The 25,919-nt window shown below is 58.2% G+C and overlaps 1 protein-coding gene across 1 annotated transcript; it reads right to left on the minus strand.

Moving 5' to 3' along the window:
- On the minus strand, positions 1-23,038 carry LOC127585916 (complement factor B-like). Its single transcript, XM_052043659.1, is given in 20 exon segments — positions 1-1,089; positions 1,091-1,174; positions 1,785-1,834; positions 3,588-3,714; positions 4,892-4,995; positions 7,436-7,515; positions 8,295-8,451; positions 8,891-8,999; positions 9,744-9,775; positions 9,778-9,849; positions 10,256-10,390; positions 12,389-12,478; positions 13,212-13,358; positions 13,982-14,120; positions 14,768-14,901; positions 15,589-15,687; positions 17,683-17,856; positions 18,980-19,162; positions 21,031-21,249; positions 22,638-23,038. Coding segments are annotated over 20 exon segments (2,310 nt in total). The 5' UTR covers positions 22,750-23,038; the 3' UTR covers positions 1-1,026.
- Positions 23,039-25,919: the final 2,881 nt, after the last annotated feature.

The raw sequence follows: 25,919 nt of genomic DNA on the forward strand, positions 1-25,919 counted from the left end.
CACAGACAGCTGCTGCACCCCCCAATGTAAATAAACAGCCAGACCGCACTGTGTGTCTCGCCGTCAGCTGTGTCCCATGTGCATCTGGGCATCCCTGGGTGGAGGGAGAGACCCTTGTCCCGTCTCCGTGAGACAACGGCATGGAAAACACGCAGAAACTGTGCACTGTGTGCAGTTCCGGTCTCCACACCACAGGATGGGAGTGTGGAGGGAGACGCAGGGCTGGAGGCTTACAGCTGTGGGGGTGGGGGAACTGTTGAGCTGGGGGAGTCTCCTCTGGGACAGTGCAAGGAGAGTTAACTGAATTGGGAAGGTTCTGAGAGGCCTTAACGGGGTGTGGGAGTGGGGGGAGCCTGTTCCTAGAGCATGGCGAACAGTGCTGGTCCCCACACCACAGGAAGGATGGGGTAGTGACAGAGGGTGCAGGAGAGATTCCTCAGGATGTTGGGCTGGAGTTACAGGGAGAGATTGGACAGGCTGGGACTGTTCTCACTGGGACGTGGGAGGCTGAGGGGTGACCTTGTAGAGGGGTGTAGACAGAAGGGATAGTCAGGGTCTTGTTGTCAGGGTGGGGAGTCCAGAACTAGAGGGCACAGGTTTAAGGTGAGAGGGGAGGTGTAAAGGAGATGTGAGGGGTGGGAGCGATCAGTGACAGGAAGCAGTAGAGGCAGGTACAATGACAACGGTAGAAGGACATTTGGACAGCTCCTTCGGCAGGAAAGGTGTGGAGGGATACAGGCCAAATGTGGGCAACTGGATGAATGTTGATGGTCCGGGTCAGCATGGGCGAGATGGGCCAAAGGGCCGGTTTCTGTCCTGTATGAATCTATATTTGCTGTCATCACAGATGAGTGACCAGGGGCAGGGGGTTGTGTTAATCTGTGAGACAGAGGGGAGTGAGGGCTGGTGACCAGGCTTGGGGTGATGTCCCTGTGTGGGTGTCGGGGTCCAATAGGGAGGGGGTAGTGAGGGACCAGGGGGTCGGGGGGGGGGGGCAGCAGTGGTGCTCCCCTAGGCCGCTTTAGCCTAGGGCTGCAGGAAGCGCACGCTCCCAGCCAGATGTTCCCCCAGCCAGTCCAGCACCCGGAAACACGTTGACGTGGAAGTCTCTGGCGTAGGGTGGGGGTCGCCATGCCCTGCAGACGTCCTTCACGCCCCAGCTCACGACGCCCACCTATAATCGGGGGGGTGGGGGGGAGAGGAAGAGAGAGGACAGAGTCGGTGAACCCTCACGCTGCCCACCACCTGTGTCTGCCCTGTGGTGGACCAGGCCAGCCCCGCATGTTCCCCCAGACACCCAGCAAATGGATGAGGAGCACCAAGTGAGGTGCTGGAGGGACACAGTGGGTCGGGCAGCGATGTGGAGGGTTCCCAAACCTCGACTGTCCACTCTCCCCCCACACACAGACGCTGCTTCACCCGGCAGCTCGTGCTGTGCCCTGAGCTCCCAACATCTCAGTCGCTTGTCACCAAGGGCGATGGGCACAGGGGGTACACCACCACTGGTGACTTCCCCTCCCCAGTCCTGGCTGGGTCTGAACCTCGCGACTCCCTCCCCAGCAGTGCAGTGGGAGCAGCTTCACCAGAGGGACCGCAGTGGTTCTGGGACCAGCTCGCCCCCACCAGCTGACTCATGGATCGCCCGGCCTGGCACAGTGGGTTCTCCCCACCTGATGCCACCTTCTCCCTTCACTGCCCCTCCCCAACTGAAGCCCCTCATCCCGGGAACAATGTGAGGCTGGGGCGGGTGGGGGGGCGGCGGCGAGGGAGTTTGGCATACCCACCTGGATGTACCGATACAGCTTTCCCACGTACAGGGGGCCCCCTGAGTCTCCTGTTGGAAGAAAATGGAATCCGGGTGTCAGAAGCCTTCAACTAACAGTCGGTCATGAGGAGGAGGCCACTTGGCCCCTCCTGCTGATCTGTCCTTCAGTAAGGCCATGGTTGATCCAAAGGTAACCTCACTCCCCTGCTCTCCCTGACTGCCTTGTTCTGCTGCTCTCCAGCCCCAGGGGCACAGAATGGCAGTGATTTAAAACAGGGTGGTGGGTGATATGGAAGGAGGAAGGGGTAGAGGTGGGGACGATTACAATGTTTTAACAGACATTTGGACAGGTACAGGGCGGGTATCAGCGTTGCCTGATAGGGTGGTGGAGGCAAATTGATTGGGGGCTTTTAAGAGGGGCTTGGATGGGCACATGAAAGAGAGGAAAATGGAGGGATGTGGGCATTCTGTAGGTAGGGGGGATTAGCCATGTCGGTACAACATTGTGGGCCGAAGGGCCTGTTCTGTGCTGTACTGTTCTATTTTCCAATGGACCACACTGCCTGTGAAGTGTGGCCCACCCACCAGGGGAAGCGTTCACCCTGTCAACCCCCCCCCCCCACCCCAGAGTTATACAGCATGGAAACAGGCCCTTCGGCCCAACTCATCCATGCTAACCAAGGTGTCTTCCTGAGCCAGTCCCACTTACTGCGTTTGTCCCAGATCCTCCAAACCTTTCCTGTCTGTACCTGTCCAAATGTGTTTTCAAACATTGTAATCGTTCCCACCTCCACCCCTTCCTCCTTCCATGTCACCCACCACCCTCTGCTTTAAAATTCTTGCCCCTCAGGTCCCCTTTAAATCTCTGCCCTCACCTTAAACCTGTGCCCTCTCGTTTTAAACTCCCCCACCCTGGGGAAAACATTGTGACATTCACCTTATCCACGGCCCTCACAATTTTATAAACCTCTCTAAGGTCACCCCTCAGCCTCCGCTCCAGTCCCAGCCCATCCTTGTAACTCAAGCCCTCCAGTCTCAGCATCCTGGTGAAGAAAAGATTCACTGTCTGCAGCCTAATCACACGGGTGTTGCCAGGACTCGAGGGGCTGAGTTACAGGGAGAGGTTGGGCAGGCTGGGACTTTATTCCTTGGAGTGCAAGAGACTGAGTAATCTTGTCGAAGTGGATAAAATCATGGGGGCCACAGACGGGGTGAATGCACTAAGTTTTTTTCCCAGGGCTGGGGAATCAAGAACTTAGAGGGCACATGTTCAGGGTGAGAGGGGAGAGATTTAACAAGAACTTGAGGGGCAACTTTTATTTTACACCAAGGGTGGTATGTATATGAAATGAGCTGCCCGAGGAAGTGGTTGAGGCAGGTACAATGACACATGGCAGGTACATGGATTGGAAAGGTTCAGAAGGACATGGGAAAAATGCTGGCAAATGGGACGAGCTTGGATGGGGCATCTTGGTTGGCATGGACCAGATGGCCAAAGGGCTGTTTCCGTGCTGTATGACTCTGAGAGTTTGACACTTCTTGCTCTGTGTGAAAGGTCCTAGGTGCACTCCAGAAATCCCGGCCCCTGAGTATCCGAGTTCCAGTGTTGGTTTCCGTCCAGCTACAGATCGGTTCCCGAAGTATCAGCAAAACATCAGAAGTCACCCAACGTTCCAAATCCCAGGGAACCCACACTGTTTGTGGGTTTCTTCTTGGAGCACTGGGATATTCTCGGAAAGCCCTTGTGCCACAGGGAGCCAAGGGTAGGACTGGGAATGGGGCTGGTGTTTGGGCAGAAGCTGGGGAGGGGGAAGGTACTCACCCTTACAGCTGACGGCCTCCTCATTGCCTCCTGTGCACAGAAAGCGGTCGGTTACCACCTCCCTCACGTTGCTCACATTAACGTACACGTCGGCACGGAGGGCGTCTCCTTCACACGCTGCCCGCACCTGGAAAGTAAATCACACCGTTGTAACAGCGGCAGGGCTGGCACTGACATCGGGACCGCAGCGGCCACCTGAAGGTTGGACTGCAGTATACTGGGAACGCCACGGTTGGTTTGCATACAGCAAAGTCTCTGCATGTGGTGGACGGTGAGAAGGTGACAGTCAAAGCAGTAGAGCATAGATACAGGCCTGAAGAAGGGTCCTGACCCGAAACATTGACCGTCTGCTTTTCTCCACGGATGCTGCCTGGCCTGCTGAGTTCCTCCAGCGTCATGGTGGGTTTCATCCAAGTTCCAGCATCTGCAGGTCCTTTGTTTCTCTCGCCTTCTTCACTATCAGCGACACTTCCAAATTCTGTGTCATCCTCAAACTTACTCGAGCCTCGTCCATTCGCATCCAGAGCTGATCGTACACAATTCTGGGAGGCCGCCCCCTCCTCCCAATATCGACCATGGAATGTTTCACATCCGCCCCAGGAGGCACTTGTGTCCTCCACTGAGTAGCGCGGCGCCGGCCCGGTACCTCCCCGCCCACGGCGCGGCGCCGGCCCGGTACCTCCCCGCCCACGGCGCGGCGCCGGCCCGGTACCTCCCCGCCCACGGCGCGGCGCCGGCCCGGTACCTCCCCGCCCACGGCGCGGCGCCGGCCCGGAGCCTTGGTCCGGAGCGGGACTCGATCCGGGCCCCCGACACGTCCCGTGGCGACAGCGGCCGATGTTCCGCGCTCTCATTCCCACCAGATCTCACACAACCGATCCCCACCCCGGGCACAGATCGATCGGCACCACCGTGAACTCTCCCTCCCTCCGCCGCCAGCACCCGGTGGTTACTCGCCGACTGCACTCGCGCTCCACCTGCCTACATACCCTCCCCTCACCGGGTCTACCCCCGCTCCGCCCCGCCCTACATACCCTCCCCTCACCGGGTCTACCCCCGCTCCCCCCCGCCCTACGTACCCTCCCCTCACCGGGTCTACCCCCGCTCCGCCCCGCCCTACGTACCCTCCCCTCACCGGGTCTACCCCCGCTCCGCCCCGCCCTACGTACCCTCCCTCACCGGGTCTACCCCCGCTCCGCCCCGCCCTACGTACCCTCCCCTCACCGGGTCTACCCCCGCTCCGCCCCGCCCTACGTACCCTCCCTCACCGGGTCTACCCCCGCTCCGCCCCGCCCTCCACCACTCGTATCCCCGGTCTTTATTTTCACCGTCTTCAGGACCTGATTGTTTCCCTCTGTGCGGACAAATTTTGCCTCCACCGTTCCGGCCGCCGGCAGCAGCTCGCTCTCTGCGGAAGGCGGTAGAGTTGAGGATCTCTCGCTGGCCGTGGGAACATCTCTGATCGTCTCCCCATCCCCGGGATCCCCCACTCGTGCCCTGAGTTCAGGGACGCGCCTTCCTCCCGCCCTGCCCCCGAACACCGGTTCTCGCTGCGCCCGTCGGAAGGGCTTCTACCGGTGGGGCCGGAGTCACCGAGTCGGGGCATTTCCCGCTGGGAACCAGAGCCGTTTTGTCGCAGAGTCACCGAGTTGTGGAGATCAGAAACAGGCCCTTCGGCCCACCTTGTCCATGCTGACCGTGAAGGCTATCCTAAACCTTTCCTATCCAAGTCCGTGTCCAAATTCCTTTTAAATGCTGTGATCGTATCTGTAATTGTATTTTGGAGTAATCTAACATCTTCAAGATCTCCGTATTCAGACGAGAAATCTTATTTCAGATTAATTTTATCACCTGATCTCATAGGTCCGTACATGGAACGAGCTGTCAGAGGAAGTGGGCGAGGCAGGTACAGTAACAACACTTAAAAGACACTTGGACAGGTCCATAGATGGGAAAGGTTTAGAGGGATACGGGCCAAATGCGGGCAGCTGGGAATGGCTTAGATGGGAATCTTGGTCGGCACGGGTCGGTTGGGCGTAAGGGCCTGTTTCCGTGCTATCACTGCATTCTCCATCGGCCACAGTGGATTCGGGACCGAATTTCTCGTTATTAAGGTGTCCGGTGACACTTGCGACACATCCTAACCGTGCTCCACAGCGCGGCGTCCCAACACCCCTCTCGGCCCTCCCCTGGACTTCACACGCTCCCAGTGTACCCTGCCAGGTCTCGCTGGGGAGTTGGGCACCTGGGTGTAGGGGTCTATGCCCTGTTGCAGTCAGTGAGGACCCACAAACAGTCCTCTCGTTAGACCCCTGGAACTGATGCACAGGAGCGCGCCCATTCCCCGCCCACCTCATTCACAGCACCGGCCGCGCACACTCCTGGCGGTGGGTGGGACATCTTGGTCAGCATGGACCAGTTGGGCCGAAGGGCCTGTTTCCGTGCCGCATCAGATCGCGGCCTGGAATAGCGATGGATATCGAGAGAACTGGTGGCGAGAAGGAGGCGGTTACAGAGATCAGGCGGTGGGCCGGAGGAAGGGGCAGATTTGCCCCTCGCTGCCCGACCCGCTGAGTGTTCCCAGCGTTTCCTGGTTTAATCTCCATTTCACAATATCCCCTGATCTCTGTCAGCGCCCCCACCTCACCACCCTCGGGGAGATCTGCCGCACCGCTCCATATCCATCGCTGCATTCGGCAGAGCGCCAAGGACTGGCGGCGGGTCGGGGGAGTGGGGAAGCCTGGGTGAAGGGGGTGGGGGGGGGGGAGGGTGGCGAGTGACGAGAGAGTTAGGGACCGACGGCTTGATCCTGGGCAGAGGGTCGCCCTCTCCCCGCTAGATCCGTGTCACGGCCGATGCAAGGACGCGGAGACAACAGGATCTTATGATCCTCATCCCGGGGCCTGGCGAGCGAGCAGCTCCTCTGTCGCCGTTTCCCGGAGTCATGCAGTCGTAGCACGGAAACAGGCCCTTCGGCCCAACTGGTCCATGCTGACCGAGATGTTCCATTTGCCCGCCTTTGACCCACATCCCTCCAAACCTTTTCCATCCATGGAGCTGTCCAAGTGTCTTATCAAATCTGTTGTTGTACCTGCCCTAACCACTTCCTTGGGCAGCCCGTTCCACGCACATTTCACCCTATGTGTAAAAAAGTTGCCCCTTGGGTTCCCTGTGCCCTCTAGGTCTTGATTCCCCAACCCTGGAGAAAAGACTGAGTGCGTTCACCCTATCTATGCCCCTGGTGATTTTATCCACTTCTATGCGATCAGCTCTCCGTCTCTAAGGAATGAAGTCTCAGCCTGTCCAACCGCTCCCTATAACTCAGTCCTTCGGGTCCCGGCAACATCCTTGCCGTCACCTGCGGTCAGTTTCTGTTCCGAGTCCTCGATTCCCGAAGAACTGGGAACGGGAGGAGGAGATCGCGGCCGTTCAACCCAAATCATTGCCTCGCTCCCTGAATGCCTCCGCCCCTCCCAAGCCCCGGATCCACTCCGGGGGGAGTGACTTGCTTAGATCTCACAGCCATTCCTGCTCGCCCCGAGTCCGTTACTGCTGGTCCCAAACTGCCAGCCTGAGGAAAGACCCTCTCAGCGCCCGCCCTGTCTGTCCCTCTCAGGGTCTGTGTGTCAGTGAGACCACCCCCCGTCCCTCAACATCCCAGTGAATTCGGGCGGATCTCCCCCACCTCTCCTCATGGAACCACCCCGCAGAACATCGGAGACCGAAACTGCCCAGTGGTCCAGCTGTGATCCCACAACAGCTGTACAGCTGCAGCTATTGTTACACCCCATCACCCACTGGTTAACGGGGGGCACGGAGCGCGGAGGCTGGAGCGGGACTGAGTTTACCGTGATCGGAGCAGCTCGTTCCCTCCCGCGGTCTGCGCAGAGCCACGCTGGTCTCCTGGGTGCACGGCAGGCAGATGGGTCTGCGAACGGAAGAAGGGAGAGAGGTCAGAGCAGGCGGCGTTCGCCTCCAGACCAGCCTCAGCTCGAAAGGCGAAACGGATCTTGAAGACAACACGGTCCACAAGGTCCCAGAGCCCAGGCCCGCCCATGGGAGGGTAGACGCTCCCTGGCGCCACGCTCTCTCGGCACTGCCCCTCCCACAGTGAGGAGCTCCCTCACAAGCGTCCCTCTCCCAGTGAGGCGCCTCCTCGCCGCTGCCCCATCCACGATGCCGTGCTCCTTCGGCACTGCCGCCCCCACCTCCTGTGCAGTTTGTGTGCGGAGGCTCCAGGACTATAGATTCCGGACACTGGGGCTCAGCGGGAAACGGCGACAGTTCCTTCCCCCCACAGGTGCCGCTCGACCCGCTGAGTCCCTCCAGCAGGTCGTTGCCGTAGTTTGTGTGTGTGTGTGTGTGTGTGTGTGTGTGTGTGTACACGTGAGTGTGTGCGCGCATGTGTGTACGTGTGTGTGTCCATGTGCGTGTGGGTGTATGTGTGTCTGTGCGTGTGTATCTGTGTGCGTGTGTCTGTGTGTTGAGTGCGTGTCTGTGGGTGTGTGTGCCTGTTTGTGTATCTCTCTCTGTATGTCCATGGGTGTGTGTGAGAGAGAGAGAGAGAGCCGGACCTGAGTACCTCAGCTCAGATGTGAGGGAGGGAGCGGCGCACCGGGTCCCTGTCGACAGGAGGCGAAGCGGGGAGCGTGGCGGGAGACTGTACGGGACGGAAGAACGGGAAAGGCCAGGTCTCGTTTCGCGTACCTGATGTGCGTTGTGAAATTCAGCCTTCTAGCCAACTTAATCAGGGCCACATCATAGTCGTAGAACTCCCGGATCTTCTCCGCGGCCTTCCTGGTCAGGTTGTAGAGCGGGTGAACAATGACCCGCTGCACCGCCACCATCACCTTGTCGGAACTCCCTGCGGGACGGCGTTCAAATGGAAGGCGTGAGCGTGTCTGGGGACGACCACAGTGCGGCGCTTCCTCGGAACTTCCCCTACCCCAGGTTGGCGCTCCCTCTCATACTCTGCAGGAGGCGCTCCCTCGGAACCCTCTACCGCACTATGGGCTCCGTCTCACCCCCTCCGCAGCGCGGCGCTCCCTCGGAACCCCTTATCCCACGTTGGCGCTCCCTCTCATCCTCTCTGCAGCGCGGCGCTCCCTCGGAAGCTACCGCAGCGGCGCTCCCTCAACCCCTCCGCATCGCGGCGCTCCCTCATCCGCAGAGCTCCCGTTCCCTCAGAATCGGCCCTACCGCAGAGGCGCTCCCTCGGATCGCACCCCCCCCCCCTTGCGGCGCTCCGTCGGCCCGGCCCCTACGGTAGGAAAAGCACAGGCCGCGGCGATCCCTCTCCTTACCCATGCGTACGGACAGGACGCCGGGACCGTCCTCCGCCAGATTCCCGAAACAATGAGCCGCTGTCAGAATCCACTGCGGAGCCACGACGGAGCCGGAGCAGCGGCTGTCCTGTTAGGGGTGGGGGGAGGGGTCACCGTCAGACTCACGGAGGTACAAAGATTCACCCCCAAACCACCCCCCCCCCCCACGGGAGATCAGACACTCCTGGTCTCTGTGGGCTGGGGCAGGGTTCAGTGGTTAAGGGTCAGTGGATCAGAGGGTCAGTGGGCAGGGATCAGAAGGCAGGGATCAGTGGCAGTGGGTCAGAGGGCAGTGGGCATGGGTCAGAGGGCAGTAAACTAGTGGGTAGGGTCAGAGGGCAGGGGGCCGGTGGGCGCCCGGCTGGGAAACACCTCCTGGCAACTTTACTGATACCCCCCCCCCACCGTCTCCCCCTCCCTCCTCTGCATCGCCGAGTCTGCTTGTCACCCTGACTGCCCCTCCCTCCCTCCCTCCCTCCTCCACCGCCCGCTCTCCCCCCTCTCTCTCCCAGTCCTGGCCACTTTTCCTGAACCCTCTCTGCATCCCGTCCACCTTGCACTCTCCTTCCCTCCTACCTCTCTCGCCCGCCCGCCCTCCCTCCCTCTCCCCGTCTCCATACTCCCGCCGCCTTCCCCCTCTCTCGCCCCCTTCCCTCTCCCTCTCGTTCTCCTTCTCTCTCTCTCCTTGCCTCTCTCGCCCATTCTCTCCCATTCCCTCCTCTCTGTCCATCCCGGATTCAGACCAGTTAGCCTCGGGGTGGATGCGACACACGGGCTCCGGATGGGACGGCGGGACAGAGCTGCCGTCCCGGGATCCACGGCTGAGACTCACCGGCTTCTTGCCGTGGAGGATGTCGGCGAACCCGGGTAGGAGCTCTGATCGGTCACAACTAAACTCTTGTTGGCGAATCCGCAGAGATTTCCCACTGACGAGAGGTCTGGTAATGGAAGCACTGGATAAAATACCTCGGCGCTCCCTCTCCGCCGCACCCCGCAGCGGGACGCTCCCTCTCCGCCGCACCCCGCAGCGGGGCGCTCCCTCCGCCGCACCCCGCAGCGGGGCGCTCCCTCTCCGCCGCACCCCGTAGCGCGGTGGTCCGCCGTTACCACCCCTCGGTGTCCCTCCGTCTCTCATTGCGGCGCTCCCTCATTACCTCCTTTCCCAGAGCGGCGCCCCCTCGGTGCTCCCTCCAACGGTCCTACCCCCGCCCGCCCCTTTTCACGGTCTGCCCGCACTCCCGGCCCCAGGGAGCCCCTCCCCGGTAACTGAGCGCTGCAGCCCCGACCCAGGGCGCACGTTGTTGGGACCCCTCCCAGCGACCCCTGGCCGAGCCGTCTCCTTACCCAACATGGAGCTGAAGACGGTGTCGAGCTCCTCCTTGTCCAGGAAGAAGGCGTGTCTCTCGTTGGTCTTCTTGGACGCAACGGAGTTGATCTGCTCCTTGTCCACGTTGTCTCCAAGTCCAAACACGTAGACGTCTGCAAGACAGCGGGCGTGCTGAGGGAGGCAGAACCACCGGCCCCGCCTGCTCACACATCCCGGGCTCCAGTTGACCTAGACTGTGGCAGAACTGGCTGCCCCCTCCACCACCCCAGCGGAACCCACGGACATTTGGCTGAGGTGAGGGGCGACCAGACGTGTCTGACTGCAGGCTGTGGGGAACATGGAACCGGCCTTCCCACCCACGCAGTCAGGAGGACCATGAACGTGTCCACAGGTGGGGCATGCACAGGGCGACAGGGCGCTCTGAGGCCAAGGCTTTGATCTCCGTATCTAACGAGGGCAGTGCGGAGAGGGTCACACGGTTGATTCCCGGGAAGAAGGAGCTGATGTATGAAGAGAGCTGTGTGTGTGTGGGGGGGGGGGGGGGGGAAGGGGGGGGGGGTTGCTGTTCTGAGAGGACCGTTTCCCAGTGCAGTATCCACACTGAGGGGTATAATTTCAGGAGAACGGGTGCTGTTGTAGAGTTAGAGACCGGTTCTCCGCCAACCATCAGGCCGATCTGTACTCACCCCACTTGCCATTGATTCCATATCAGGTAACTGTCCAGATGCACCTTCAATGTTATTACTGTTCCTGCCGCCACCGTCTCCTCTGGCCGCTCGTTCCAGATACCAACCACTCCTCGATTTACACCCCCCCCCCCATCCCCTTCAAGCCTCCTCCCTCTCACCACAAGCCCACGCCCTCTTGTTTTACACATCCCTACCATGGGCAACAGACTCCGGCCGTCTACCCTCCCTGTGCCTCTCAGCATGTCATCAACTTCTATCAGGGTCACCTCTCAGCCTCCGTCACCCCAGGGAACACAGTCCCAGCCTGTCCATTCTCCTTATAACTCAAGCCCTCCAATCCGAACAACAGCCTTGTGAAGCTTTGCCACGTCCTCTCTGGTTTAGTCAGGCCCTTCCTGTAGTGTGCTGGTCTGAGGCGAGTCTCCGGAATTCTCTCCCCGGGAGCTGTGGAGGGGGGAGTCGGGAATATATCCATAGAACAATAGAATTATACAGCAGGGAAACAGGCCCTTAGGCCCAACTAGTCCATGCCGAACAAGGTGCCTATCTGAGTTAAACACGATGATGCTGGAGGAACTCAGCAGGCCAGGCAGCATCCGTGGAGAAAAGCAGGCGGTCAATGTTTCAGGTCAGGACCCTTCTTCAGGACTGAAGATAGGAAAAGGGGAACCCGATATATAGGAGGGAAAAGCAGAGCAGTGATAGGTGGACAAAAGAGGGGAGGCGGGGTGAGCACAGGGTGGCGATAGGTAGATGCAGGTGAGAGATAGTGATGGGCAGGTGTGGGGGGGTGGGGAGAGCAGGTCCACCAGGGGATGGGTCAAAGGGAAGGAGAGAGGGAGAAGAGGCTAGGAAAGGGAGGAAGAGAAGAAGCGTGGTGGAGGGACGAAGGTGGGGGTGGGGTGGGGAAGGGGGTGGGGAAGGGGGTGGGATTAGGGTGGGGACCTTAACCCTACCTGAGCAAATCCTATTTGCCTGCGTTTGGCAAATATCCGCCAAACCTTTCCTACCCGTGTACCTGTCCAAGTGTCTTTTAAGCATTGTAATTGAACCCGCCGCTGGCAGCTCGTTCCACACACTGTTGCTTCTGTGTGGAAAAGTGGGGACGGACAGATTTCAGTCTGTGAAAGGTGGGGCGGGGGAGTCGAGGGATATGGGGCACAGGTGGGAAAGTGTGGCCGGATCAGATCACGCCTGATCTTGTTGAAAGGCGGAGAGATTGGAGGGGCCGAGTGGCCGACCCCTGCTCCCGTTTCTTATTAGACAGAGGATGTGTGTGTATGGCGGGGGGGGGGGGGGGGGGGGGGGCGGGGTGGTTGTGATGAACAGTTAGGTGGTCCTGGTGTGAACAGTTCCCCGGGACGGCATCAGCTCCGGCTTCAGTGCGGTTCGGAGAGGCGCACCATCCCGAATCTGCACCCCCTCCCCTCCCTCCCGAATTTCTGTCGGCGCCTCTTTTACCCAGATAGTCTTCCCGGGAATTATCGATATCCAGGAAACTCCGAATGCGATTCATCATCGGCGCGGGTGAGCCGCCCACGTTGGCTCTGCCTGCAAGACACGGGTCACTTGTTGGAACCAACGGGAAGGCGGCAAATGAGGTCGGACGCACACATTGCCCTGGTGCGTTCTGCCAACGTGACTCCACACCTCGGGCAGGACAACCTTCACCATCTGCCGCCTGCCCCACTGTCTAACCTCCCGACGCCAGTCCCACACGTTAACGCCCACAAACCCCCGCCCATGACAGCCCATTCACCCCCGCCGAACACTCTCCACCCTTTCAAACACGCTCCTTGCTCTTCCGATTCGCCCCGGCGAGCCAGGTTATTCGCTGCAGCTTTACCCGTTCCCTGCCTGCTCCCCGCACCCCCCCGCTCCACGCTCAGCCCCCCGCCGTCAGTCCGCAGTAGCCCCCGGCTGAATGGGTGTTGATGACAGGGAGCTCGGCGATGAGAATGAACATCAAGGGTAGTTCGTTGGTCTCTCCCTTGGCGGAGATGGTCAGTGCCTGGGCAAATGTCATTTGCCCAGGTCTCGCTGCATGCAGGCATGGGCTGCCTCGTCTGCCCGGGACATGGGCATTGAGCGGGCCGTAAAGCGGGAACTGGGTGCTTGGGAATCTGGGGTAGTAAGGAAGGTCAAGTTGAAGAGTGGGAGAGACGGGGAATGTCAGTCACAGGGGAGGTGCCGCAGAGAATGGAACACGCGTCGGGGGCCAAGGAAGCTGCCGCCCAGATACCGGGGGAGGTGGGTTCCTGGTCCGCAGGAGGTAGTCACCCACCGTCGGTAAAGATCAGGATCACATGGCGGATCTCATTCCATTCCGACAGCTTGTCCTTCATCGCTGCCCGGGCGAAGCTCATCCTCTCGTAGACGCTTTTCAAAGCTCCGGTCACGTTAGTCCCCATGTTTGTGTCGACCACGTAGTCTAGGGCACGGATGGGAAGCTTTAGTCGGACAAGGTCTTCAAGTCTCAGCGGGAGAGGTGTGGCCTGGTCAGGGGGGGCAGCGCCGGACACGGGAGCAGAAGGTGGTTACGAGGCCACGCGGGGCTGGAGAGGGCCAGTTCTGTCTGGGCTGGGGGTGTCTACTCTGGGACAGGGGCAGGGGAATGGGAAGGAACCGCTCCCCCCTGCAGAGAGGACGGTGAGCAGAAGCCCACGTTGAGGGTAACTCGGGCAAGTACCAGCGGGCAGTAAAAGAACGTTTCAGTCAGGGCTGGGGAACCAGCTGGGACACGTGGGTCAGAAGATGGGACGGGGGTAGGGGGTCGGGTGGAAGACGGGGTGTGAGGGACAGGGGATGAAGCCGGAGTAAGGATGCGTTGGTTGGGGCAGGGGTGTTGCGCTGGTGGGAGGGATGTGCACTGGCGCGGGGGAGAGGGTCAGCGGCGTGGTGTGCAGGACAGAGTGTGGTGCAGGGTCAGGATGGGGCAGGAAAGGAGCAGAGGGCAGGGACTGGGTTAGACTAGGGGTACGGGCAGAGGGCGGGGCAGGGACACAACTGTCGCGCAAGCAGCCGACGCTCCCACGCCTCCGCAGCGTCACTCACCGTCGTACTTCATCTCCGACACGATATTGGACACCTCTTGGGAGTAAACGGCCTCCTCATCAGCGGGGTTGACGACCATACGGGTCCGGGAGCCGAAGAGCAGGATCCCGAACCTCACGCCCACCTCAAAGCGACTGATCTGTGGGAGGGGCCGTTTGGTCAGAAGTGCCCGGATACCCCCTCCCCAATATCCCCTCTCCCTCCACCTCCTTCCACCCCATGTCCCCTCCCCGCTAACGCCTCTTTTGTCGGCTCCCAGGATCAGCAATGGGGTTACTTATGGACAAATGAGGAATTGTTGGGCTCACACCAGGGACCCCTCCCCTTCGCCCAATTATGGGCATATTAGCCCCCTGCCCAGTGGAGATGGCCCCCCACCTTCCCACCCCACCCTCTTTACTGAGCCTCTGGGAGTATTTACCCTTGGACCCTTCCCCTCCCTGTCCGGGATCTCCCCGGATTACATCCCCCCCCCCCCCAACCGGTCGGATCGGATCAGGCAGCCAAGATTCCTCTGGACCGCGCCCTGCGGACATTGTCACCCGTCAGCTGCTTCCCGGCCCAGGAAACCCCTGCGGTTGTGAAAGGCTTGGCCTGTATTAACAGCTGTCCAGATGCCCGATCCACCCCCTATGTCTGCCCCTCCCTCTCTCCTCACCCCTTCCGTTACCCTCTCTCCCCACCACTACCCCACTACACGTGGTGAGGAGAGGTTTTCCTGCGCCTTGGGCTCCCGGAGCCCTGGCTGCCTGATCTGATCCGACCGGTGTTAGCTGAGGTGGTCACCATGTCAATGAACTTGCTCAGGGCTTCCTTCGCTCTCTGAAACTCGTCCTTCGTAATGCTCCCGGAGATATCCAACAGGACGTATATGTGAAGCTTCTGATCCTGCCTCAGGCTGATCTTCCGGCCGACCTCAGCTGTGAAAGGAAAGAAATGACTCGGAGTGAACCAGCATCATAACGCCTGAGACTGCCACTGTGTCTGTGGTGAGCCCAAGGCCTGGCCATTATCTACAAGGCCCCAGTCAGGAGTGTCCCCATTGATAAATATCTTCAACAAACCTGGGAAACTCGACACCACACAATCCCAACTCATTGGCACCCCACCCACCACCCTAAAGACTCGCTCCCTCCACAATCGGCGCCCTGGCGACTCTGGCGGCACCCCCAAACCCGCCGGCAAGGCCAGGAGGCGCAAGAGGAAGGCCACCGCTTCCGGGACCCACACCGTCCCTTCGCCGCCCGCTGGGCCTAAACCCTGGGACTCCCGCCCCAACAGCGCTGTGGGGGCTCACACCAGCTCAAGGTCAACTACACGGCCTTGTCACACTCCAAGCAATGACCGCCCGTTTCTATCCCATCCTGGGAATGTTTGTTTCTCGGCGGGGGCGTTGTCCCCTGGAGTACAGCGGACCCCACCCCATTCACAATATCTTCGTTCCCTCTCCGACAGGCTCAGGTTTTATGCCCAGCTCCGGATTCCGACATCGGCTCAGCGGAAGCCTCGGCTCTTGCTCCCGCTGGCAGCGTGGGGGCTGGACTCGCTGGTGGGCTGGGCTGGGCTGGGCTAGGCTGGGAGCGGGCGGTTGGCCCGGGCCGACTCACCCGGAGTTACCTTCTCCTCCTTGGACTCACTCAGCAGGAGGGAGAAGGAGGAAGAGAAATGCGTCGCCACTTCTTCAGGGAGGTCGAAGGAATGCTTGTCTGAACGGGAAGAGAGAGAGAGAAAGAGAGGGTACATCAGACGGCCATTCTTCCCCTCCAGCCCCTGTGACATTCACTGCCACCTCCCTCTCTCTGCTTTGGTTCTGTCGCCTCAGTACCCCCCCCCCCCACCAAAAATCCAGTGGGGGTCGGAGAATCCAGTTGACCCCAGCGCTCGGGGGAGGGACCACCCAGATATGTGAGTGCAATGGGGCCCAGCGTCGGCGCCCAGGTCGAATATTCGGGTCCAGAACCGCCCACTCCCCACTCTCCGTCCGTGGCCCTGGGATCACCACGGGCTCATCGGGGGATTGGTTCACCACCCCCACCCAGCTCTGAGTGAGATCCAGACCCCTCTCAGACTGACCCCCACCCCCTCAGAATGACTCCCACTCCCTCAGACTGACTCCCATCCCCTTCTCACCTCCCCACTCCATCAGACTAGATACCACCTCAGCCCCTCAGACTAACCCCCACCCTCTCAAAATGACTCTCACTCCCTCAGACTGACTCCACCCCCTCAGACTGACTCCCACCCCAACCCCTCAGACTGATCCCCAGCCCTTCAGTAATTGCCACCCTCAGACTGAATCCCATCTACCGCCAGACTGAGATCCAAGCACCCCCACCCCCTCAGACTGACCCCATCCCCTCAAGACTGAGAAGCCGACACCCAACCCCCCCCCTCCCCCCCCCCAGGTAAATAATTTGTCCTCATCTCTCCTCTAATCCGTCTGTCAATAAAACCACCCGGGGCCCTGGTTACCGACCTGTTCCCGTTCCCTATCGGAGCCTCCCGTAACCATACCCCCCCCCCACCCCCCCACCCCCGGCGGCATCTCCCCTCTGTCCCAGAGGAGACGGCCCCAGCCGGACAATCTTTCCACAGAACTCAAACTCTTCAGCTCTGCTGACGTTCTGACGAACCCCGTCCCCCTCTCTCTCTCCCTCCCTCCCTGCAGGGCGATGACCAGTCTGTGCAGAGTGCTCTCGTAGTTGCCTTACCAGTGCTCCCTCTGGCTGACACCTGGCATGGACCCAGTCCTATCGGAGTGTTTGCTGTCTCTGCTAACGTTAGGGGTGACTCACTCCTCGGCCAGTATCTCTCACATGTGGGACACTTAGTCCTGTAGGTGTTGCGTGTAGTTGGCCGGGATCCCAGACCATGGATCATTCTGCACCGCATCAGAGGGGAACTTTATCCCGGAGCGGTAATCCCACGGGACCCAGCTGCGGGAATATCGCATCCATCCCCAGCCCTGAGAAATTACTCTTCATTTTCACCTCATCCTCCCCATCCTCTCCGAACCAATCCCTCCCCGCCTGGACCCGGTAGATCTGTGGGCACACTGCTGTTACCGGACCAGAGGTGAAGCTGTTTGGGGAATAATTCAGAGCTCCGTGTTCAAACCGCATCCCAGCAGCTGGGAAATAGGGAGACTGAGACAGACCTGGAATTAGATTCATGGTAGCTGGGCGTTGGTAAATTTGTGTAATTCATTGCCACAGACGGCTGTGGAGGCCAAGTCATTGGTTGTGTTTAAGGCAGAGATTGACCCGTTCTTGGTTGGTGAGGGGGTTAAGGGATATGGGGAGAGGACGGGAGAATGGGGTTGAGGAATATTCATGGGAAACATTCAGGGGAGGAATGGACCATCCTTACCACGTCGTTGACTCGAGACCAAGATGTCCCAGTGAGATCCCTGCCTCACCTCCACCCCCACCCGGAATGGGCAATAAGATGCATTTACCAGCACCTCATGAATGAATGGATCAGAACCCACCCTCTCCTGGTCGCGGTTCTCGGTAGAGGAGAGAAGGCTCTGATCGAATTGCCCCAGGAAGTGTCCTGCCTCCCTCCATTGCCCCGCGGATCGGTGTCTAGTCGGGATGTTTATCCACTGCGCTCGAAGTCCAAACCCATGGCAGGAGACTGCAACCCTTGCACCGTGCCCGGCAGTGTGTGGCGGCCTTCCGCCGCTCTCATTGGCTTACGCTGGCAGCTGGGCTCGGAGCCCGTCCACTCGCCCGACTCCAGGCAGACCCTCTCCGGAGAGCCGATCAGGATCAGCTCCCCCTGGCACCGGTATCGGACCTTATCGCCCACGCCATAATTCTTCCCATATTTCACGCTTCCAGGCGGAATTCCGGGATTTGGGCAGGTGTCCACTGAACGAGAGAAGGGAGTGCATCCAGTTACTGCCGACGGGGTCAATACACAACATAGCATCCAATATACAGTACACCAGTACACAACGCCAATACACAGCTCAGCATCCAGTATACAGTACACCAGTACACAACGCCAATACACAGCTCAGCATCCAGTATACAGTACACCAGTACACAACGCCAATACACAGCTCAGCATCCAGTATACAGTACACCAGTACACAACGCCAATACACAGCTCAGCATCCAGTATACAGTACACCAGTACACAACACCAATACACAGCACCACATCCAGTATACAGTACACCAGTACACAACACCAATACACAGCACCACATCCAGTATACAGTACACCAGTAGACAACACCAATACACAGCACCACATCCAGTATACAGTACACCAGTAGACAACACCAATACACAGCACCACATCCAGTATACAGTACACCAGTACACAACACCAATACACAGCACAGCATCCAGTATACAGTACACCAATACACAACACAACATCCAGTATACAGTACACCAGTACACAACACCAATACACAGCACAGCATCCAGTATACAGTACACCAGTACACAACACCAATACACAGCTCAGCATCCAGTATACAGTACACCAATACACAACACAACATCCAGTATACAGTGCACCAGTACACAACACCAATACACAGCACAGCATGTAGTATACAGTACACCAATACACAACACCCATACACAACACACCATCCAGTACCCAGTACACCAATACACACGACCAATACACAACACGCAGCACTGACATCCGGTATAAAGTGCGCTAATGTACAGCACCATAGCACGTCGACAACAGCAACGTGCGGCACATAGCTCAAATATACGGTATTTATGCATCATATACAGCGCTAATATACACCGAATATACGGTATACAGTGCACGCATATGCACCTGGAGAACGCTGACCTTCTGGCCTGGAGGAGCAGGACCACTGTGTGGAATCGACCCCCCCCCCACCCCTCCCCCCGGTTTAACGCGTGCAGTCCAGGGGTCCGCCGCAGCTCTCCACCCCCACCCCCACCACCGGGAGTAGCGCTCAACGTCAGCCCGGCTCTCGGCAACCAAGATCACTTACTTCCATCTTCACAGCCGGCCGTTCTCCCGTTCCACCGTCCATTGGACAGGCAGGTCCGGCTGCTCGAACCCAGCAGCTGGTAGCCGTCGTCGCAGACGAAACTGACCGTGTCCCCCGGAGCGTGCGACGCTCGGTACGGGAAGAAGGTCCCGTGTTCGATCGAAGGAGCTGGGCAGCGAAATCCTGCAAGTACAACGAGTAGCGAGATCGGGAACTGGTGGAAACTCTCGTCAGAACACACGAGATGGGAGCAGGAAGAGGCCATTCGGCCCCTCTCAGCCTGCTCTGCCACTGCTGATCTACCGCAGCGCTATTGCCTAACACGATCCCTCGTTCCCAGCCTCCCTGTCACGGACTCTGTCTGCACTTCCCGCCGCCTCGGTAAAGCAACCAGCATAAGCAAAGACCCCACCCACCCCGAACATTCTCTCTTCTCCCCCCTCCCATCGGCCAGAAGATACAAAAGCCTGAAAGCACGTACCACCAGGCTCGAGGACAGCTTCTGTCCCGTTGTTATAAGACTATTGAACGGTCCCCTAGTATGATAAGATGGACTCTTTGACCTCACAGTCTACCTGGTTGTGACCTTGCACCTTATTGTCTGCCTCACTGCACTTCTTCTGTAACTGTAACACCTTATTCTGCATTCTGTTGTTGTTTTCCCTTGTACTACCTCAATGCATCGTGTAATGAATTGATCTGTATGAACGGTACGCAAGGCAAGTTTTTCACTGTACCTCGGTACAAGCGACAATAATCAACCAATTTACCCCGGATGTCCGGGAATCTCTCGATCTTTTTTCTGAATGGATTCAGGAACCGACCCTCCAGAGCCCTCCGAGGGGAGAACTCCAGGGATTCACCTACCCCCTGAGTGAAGAAATCTCCCTCCATCTCGGCCCCGTGGGCTGTGGGTTATTCTGACATCCTGTTGCCTCTCCTGGACTCCTCAACTATGTGAAGCGTTGTCAACGTATCCAGCCTGTCGGGCCTTGTACACAATGTTTCAGTGACATGTACCCTACCGTCTTCTAAATTCTACAGAGTACAGACCCGGTCTACCCAATGGTCCCTCACGCAGCCACCCCTCCACCCCTGGAACTAGTCGAGTGAATATTTGCGGCACTCCTGCGGCAACTCTTCCCTTCCTTAGGCAAGGACACCAAAGCCATGCACAGTACTGCAGATGCGGTTTTACCAAGGCCCCGTGTAATTACAGACCGTTGAGCCAATTAAGCGGGCTATGTTGTCCAGGGTGGTGTTGATCTTGAGATTTATTGGAGCTTGACTCACCCAGGCAAGCGGGTAGTGTTCTTGTGGATGGTGGAACTTGTCTGCTCTTGTAGACACAGTGTTTACATGGATGAATCCACAGGGTCATAGAGTCACACAGCACAGATACAAGCCCTTCGGCTCAACCAGTCCATGCCGACAACGGTGCCCACCCAGCTAGTCCCAATTCCCTGCGTTCGGCCCATATCCCTCCAAGCCCCGCCCCTCCATGTACCTATCCAAGTGCTTCTTAAATGACGCAGTTGTACCTGCCTCACCCACTTCCTCTGGCAGCTCGTTCCATATACACACCACCCTCTGCGTGAAAAAGTTGTCTCTCAGGTCCCTTTTAAATCTTTCCCCTCTCACGCTAAACCTATGCCCCCTAGTTTTGGACTGCCCTACCCTGGGGAAAAGATTGTTACCGTCCACCTTATCCATGCCCCTCATAATTTTAAACACTTCTATAAGGTCGTCCCTCGTTCTCCTACGCTCCAAGGAATAAAGCCCCAGCCTGGCCAACCTCTCCCCGTAACTCAGGCCCTCGAGTCCTGGCAACACCCAGCTGAGTGTCTGAGGACTGAGCAATGCCAATGCCAGGGAGTGTCAGGGGACGGTTACCGGCCTCAGTCCCTGTGGAGGTGGCGGTAGGGGCTCAGGAGACACGTGCCTGGTGCCTTTGTCTGTCTGGGAGCCTGGACCCGTTGTTACTCGGGGCGGTGCGCGCACGGTTCACCCGGTGATGGCAGAATCCCGAGGGGAGTGACGGAGCTGTTCACCTCTGCACATGGCCTTTTGAACAATCCTTCTGTGCGAATCTCTCATGGTGCTCCACTGGCCGCTGCTCTGGCACGTCCGGCTCCCTGTCGGATGCGGATAGAAGCCGGGAGGACAAATGTACCTCAGGACGCTGCCGACGGCCACACCATTAGACAGGGTCACCGTGCCCCCGGTTATGTTCACGCTGGGATCACAGCTTGCTCCATCGGGGAGGTCACCTGTAGCCGGGGAGGGGAGAGCAGAGGGTGAGGCGGAAAGGCCAATACAGACTTGGTTCCAGAGCAATCTGCCTCCTCACTCACTGATCCAACACGGCGGAGTCTCCCCAGAGGAACACAGGGGCAGGAATGGAACCAACACACACACACACACACACACACACACACACACACACACACACACACCACACACACACCACACACACACACACAAACACTACACACCACAAATATATACTCATTCACAGACACACACGCCACACACCACACACAGTAGCACACACTCACACACACCACTCACACACACTCAGACAGACACACACACCACTCACATGCACACAGACACACACTCACACACACAGACATACACCACACACACACTCTCTCTCACGCACACACAGAGGAACACACACAGACACCTACAAACACACCACACACACACTCACATTCTCACTCTGTCACACACACATTCTTACACATACAAACACACAGACATAGTCACGCAGGTGTGTGCACACCTACGCAGACATTCACACATACAGGAAAACACACACAAATGCAAACACAGAGAAACTGATACATAGATATGCAAACACGCGCAGAGGAGCACACACACGTATACAGATACATGCACACCCACTCTCTGTCTCTCTTTCTTTCACACACACATGCATAAACTCGTACACGCAGGGACACAGATACACACCCACGCTCTCTCTCACACACACAGACACACACTCACACACATGCCCAATCCTACACACACACATACTCACTCACACACACCACACATTCACAGGCACACAGACACAAACACACCACCACAGAGACACACTCACACACAGTAACACACGCTCACACACACTCTCACACACCACACACACACACTCACACCACAGACAGACACACACACTCACGCACACCCACACACACCCAGACACACAGTAACACGCACACTCCCACACACACTCACAGACACTCACACGCACACCACACACACACACACGCGCTCTCAAATACAGAGGAACACACACACTTACACATACACCACACACCCTCTGTGACACTCTCTCTGTCTCTGTCTCTCTCTCTCTCTCTCATACACACACACACACGCACGCACGCACGCACACCACACACACACACAGATATAGTCACGTAGGCGTGTGCGCACACACACATACAGGTAAACACACACAAACGCACACACGGACACAGACAGAAAAACACACACACACGTGAAGAGCACACACACACACGCGCACACGCACGTACGCACACTCACACACACACACTTTTTCCGAGATGGTGAATATTCACCGGGTGGTGGTGAAATTACCCGAGGCAACAGTACACATTGCCAGAAGATTCCGGCTCGACACACTCACCTCGTACAGTAACAGGGAGCAGGAAAAGGAGGAAAAACTCGGACACAGACAGCGAGGCCATTCCGAGGCCGCGGATGCTTCTCTCTGGGACTGTAGGGACAGAACTTGTCATTGAGCGTGGTTAATGGGTAAACCGTGTAAATACCGGAGTCCACAATCTAAACAGTAAGGTCACTGAATGTCCAACAGTACGTCATACAGGACACTGCTGGCCCGAGGTCTGACTCTCACCGTCCCCGACCTCCACGGCCCTTCTGCCCGCCGCCGCCCCCAGCTCCCTCTCCAGCAACGCCTCCACTCCAAAACTCTTGTCCCTTCTCTGTACCCTCTGCACGCCTACATCCCCATACACCCTCCCTATCTCTGTAACCTGTCCCACACCTACAACCTGACCTTCCCTGTAACTCCCTCCGGCCCCTAATCTATATATAACCCCCTCCAGCCCCTACACCCCTCCTTAACCCCCTCCTGCCCCCACACCTCTCCCTAAACCCCTCCAGCCCGTACACAACTCCCTAACCCCCTCCTGCCCCCACACCTCCTTATCTCTAACCCCCTCCGACCCCTCCACCCCTCCTTAACTCTGTCACCCCTCCAGCCCCGACACCTCTCCCCATCTCTGTAACCCCGTCCAGCCTCTACACCCCTCCCTATTTCTGTGACCCCCTCCGGCCCCTACACCCCTCCCTGTCTCTGTAACCCCCTCCTGGCCCTACACGCCTCCCTGTCTCTGTTACCCCCTCCGGCCCCTACACACCTCACTATCTCTGTTACACCCCACTACTCTCCGAGGTGTCTGTTCCCTGCTAGTTCTGATACCCTTCTCTCCACTACCAGCCCAGAGCTCTGGGATTCCCTCCGTGACCCCCGCCCCCCGCCCCCACCACCTCCTCTGTTTCTCTCTCTCTCTCTGCTCCGTTAAAGCACTAGCTCAGGCCGCTGTATTTGCGTGCAATGAGTGAGCGTGGAAAGGGTGCATTGAAGGGATGACAGTCTGGCTGGTTTCCATCAACTATTGAATAACAACGTCAAGTTAGGCTCGTGATTGGTCGGAGATGGCAAATCACCCGCGCGTCATGTCAGCTGGAGGTCAACAGTGAATGCGACTGAGGGTGAATTGAATCAGCGAGGCCGAGTCTCGGGCGTCATCGAGTCACAGGGTTGTACAGCACGGAAACAGGCTATTCAGCCCGACTAGTCCATGCCAACCAAGATATCTGAGCTTGTCCCTTTGCCTGAATTTGGCCAATATCGCTCTAAACCTTTCCTATCCATGTACCTGTCCGAGTGCCTTTTAAACGTTGTAATTGTACCCGCATCTGCCACTTCCTCTGGCAGCTCGTTCCATATACCCACCACCCTCTGTGTGAAAAAGTTGCCCCTCAGGTCCTTTTTAAACCTTTGCCCTCTGGATTCTGTGGGGAAAAGACTGACCATCCACCCGATCTACGTCCCTCACGATTCTATAAACCTCTATACAGTCTGCCCCCAGACTCCTGCGCTCTAGGGAAAAGTCCCAGCATGTCCACCCTCTCTGTACAGCCCCCAGCCCCGGTAACACCCCCATGAATCTTCTCTGCACCATTTCCAGCTCAGTGACAGGCTGCACCTTGCACCGTCTGCTCGACGGCTTCAGGAAGCACCAGTGACTGTTGGTTTCCAGGCCGCGCCAAGTCCGTCCCTGACCCTCCGCAACCAACCAAAACCACCGCAGGACCCTACTCAAGGAGACAGAGGAACCACTCTTAGATCAGAAAGACAAGCAACCGTCAAACCGACCATTTGAACTTTATTAGTGTGATAAGGGAAGGATTTTGTATGGAAATCAAAATAGAAAACTGCAGATGCTGGAAATCTGAAATAAAAATAGAAAATGCTGGAAACACTCAGCAGGTCAGGCAGCACCTGCAGAGAGAGAAACCGGGCTAAGGCTTCAGGTCAAAGACCCTTTTAACCAAGAGCTTTCAACCGCAGACGTTAACCTTGTTTCGCTTTCCACCGAGGATTGCGTGTCGATGTTGGAAATCTTTCAACAATGGCTCGGAATAAAAATTCACTTAGAGGTGGTGGGATGCGTTGTGGTGGGCAGAATGGGCAGTTACCCCAGGGCCGACTCCAGTCTCTACAGTGCTTAATACCTAAGGCAGGGCGTGACAGTGGCATCCACACACCGAGGAATTACGAAGCTTCCGAGATTCAGGTTCCCTGGACAAAGATCTCCACAAGCGAGCGGAGGAAGGCCAGTGGCTCACATCTTGCAGCGTGTCAGGATCAGGGGACGTGCTGAGAAACACGTGGGAAGGTAGAGAGGGAGTTGGGGGGGGGGGGGGGTAGTTCCCATCGTGGGACAGGGAGATGAAAGGTGGAGAGCAGCGAAACCTTCGGAGGGGAGAAGGTTGGTGAGGAGAGACTTTCAGGGTCAGTATGACGCTGGATTAAAGCCCCTGCCGGGATCCCTCCTCCTAATCGATGAAGATCTGTTTCTTTAGCGTTTTTTTCAGCCACGGCAGCACCTTGAACAGGTTAACGTGGAAATCGCGGGCGTTGGCCCAGTCGGGCTTGTTGCCTTTACACACGTTTACCACTCCCCAACTCACGACCCCCGCCTGCAGGGAACAGAACAGCCACGCCGTCAGAGTCAGGGTGAGAACTTTGGAGAGGAGGGGGTGTCGGGGTTGTGGTGAGGAGCGAAGGGTGAGGGGTGGGGGTTTTTGGTGGTGGGTGGACAGGGGGACGAGGTGGTCGGAGAGGAGAGGTGAGGGGTTGGAGTCAGTGATAGCGTGGGATGCGTGAGACGTTGAGAAGGGAAGGATGGTGTTGTGGGGCGGGTCTGGGGGCGGTAGGGGTCGTCGAGGGCATTGAGGGCGATGAGTGAATTGGGGTCACAGGGGCGTCAGTGCCTTATGGTGCAAGGGTCCTGGGTGAGAGGTGAAGATGTGTGGGAAGAGTGGAGTGTATTGGACCTGTGGGTTGGGGCGGAGAAACGGAGCAGGGCCCGAGACGAGGGCTTGCTGATGGGGGGAGTGGGGAGTGCGGAGACTGCGATGGAGGCGCCAGGTGAGAGGCCCCTTCCTGTGGCCACACACGCCTCTCCAGCTGAGCCAGTTCACCGGAGGGCGCGGGGAGGGGACGTGATGGCGCATGGCTGGGCATATGTCCGCCCTGTGGGGCGTGTGGGGGGCGCGGGGAAGGGAAGAGGTAGTGAGGGGTCCGCAGCCTCCCACCTACCTCCACTGCCCCCCAACACCTCCCTCTCCCGCCCCAACATCTCCCTGATCTTGG

This window comes from Pristis pectinata, chromosome 34 (genome assembly GCF_009764475.1).
Source record: "Pristis pectinata isolate sPriPec2 chromosome 34, sPriPec2.1.pri, whole genome shotgun sequence".
NCBI lineage: Eukaryota > Metazoa > Chordata > Chondrichthyes > Rhinopristiformes > Pristidae > Pristis > Pristis pectinata.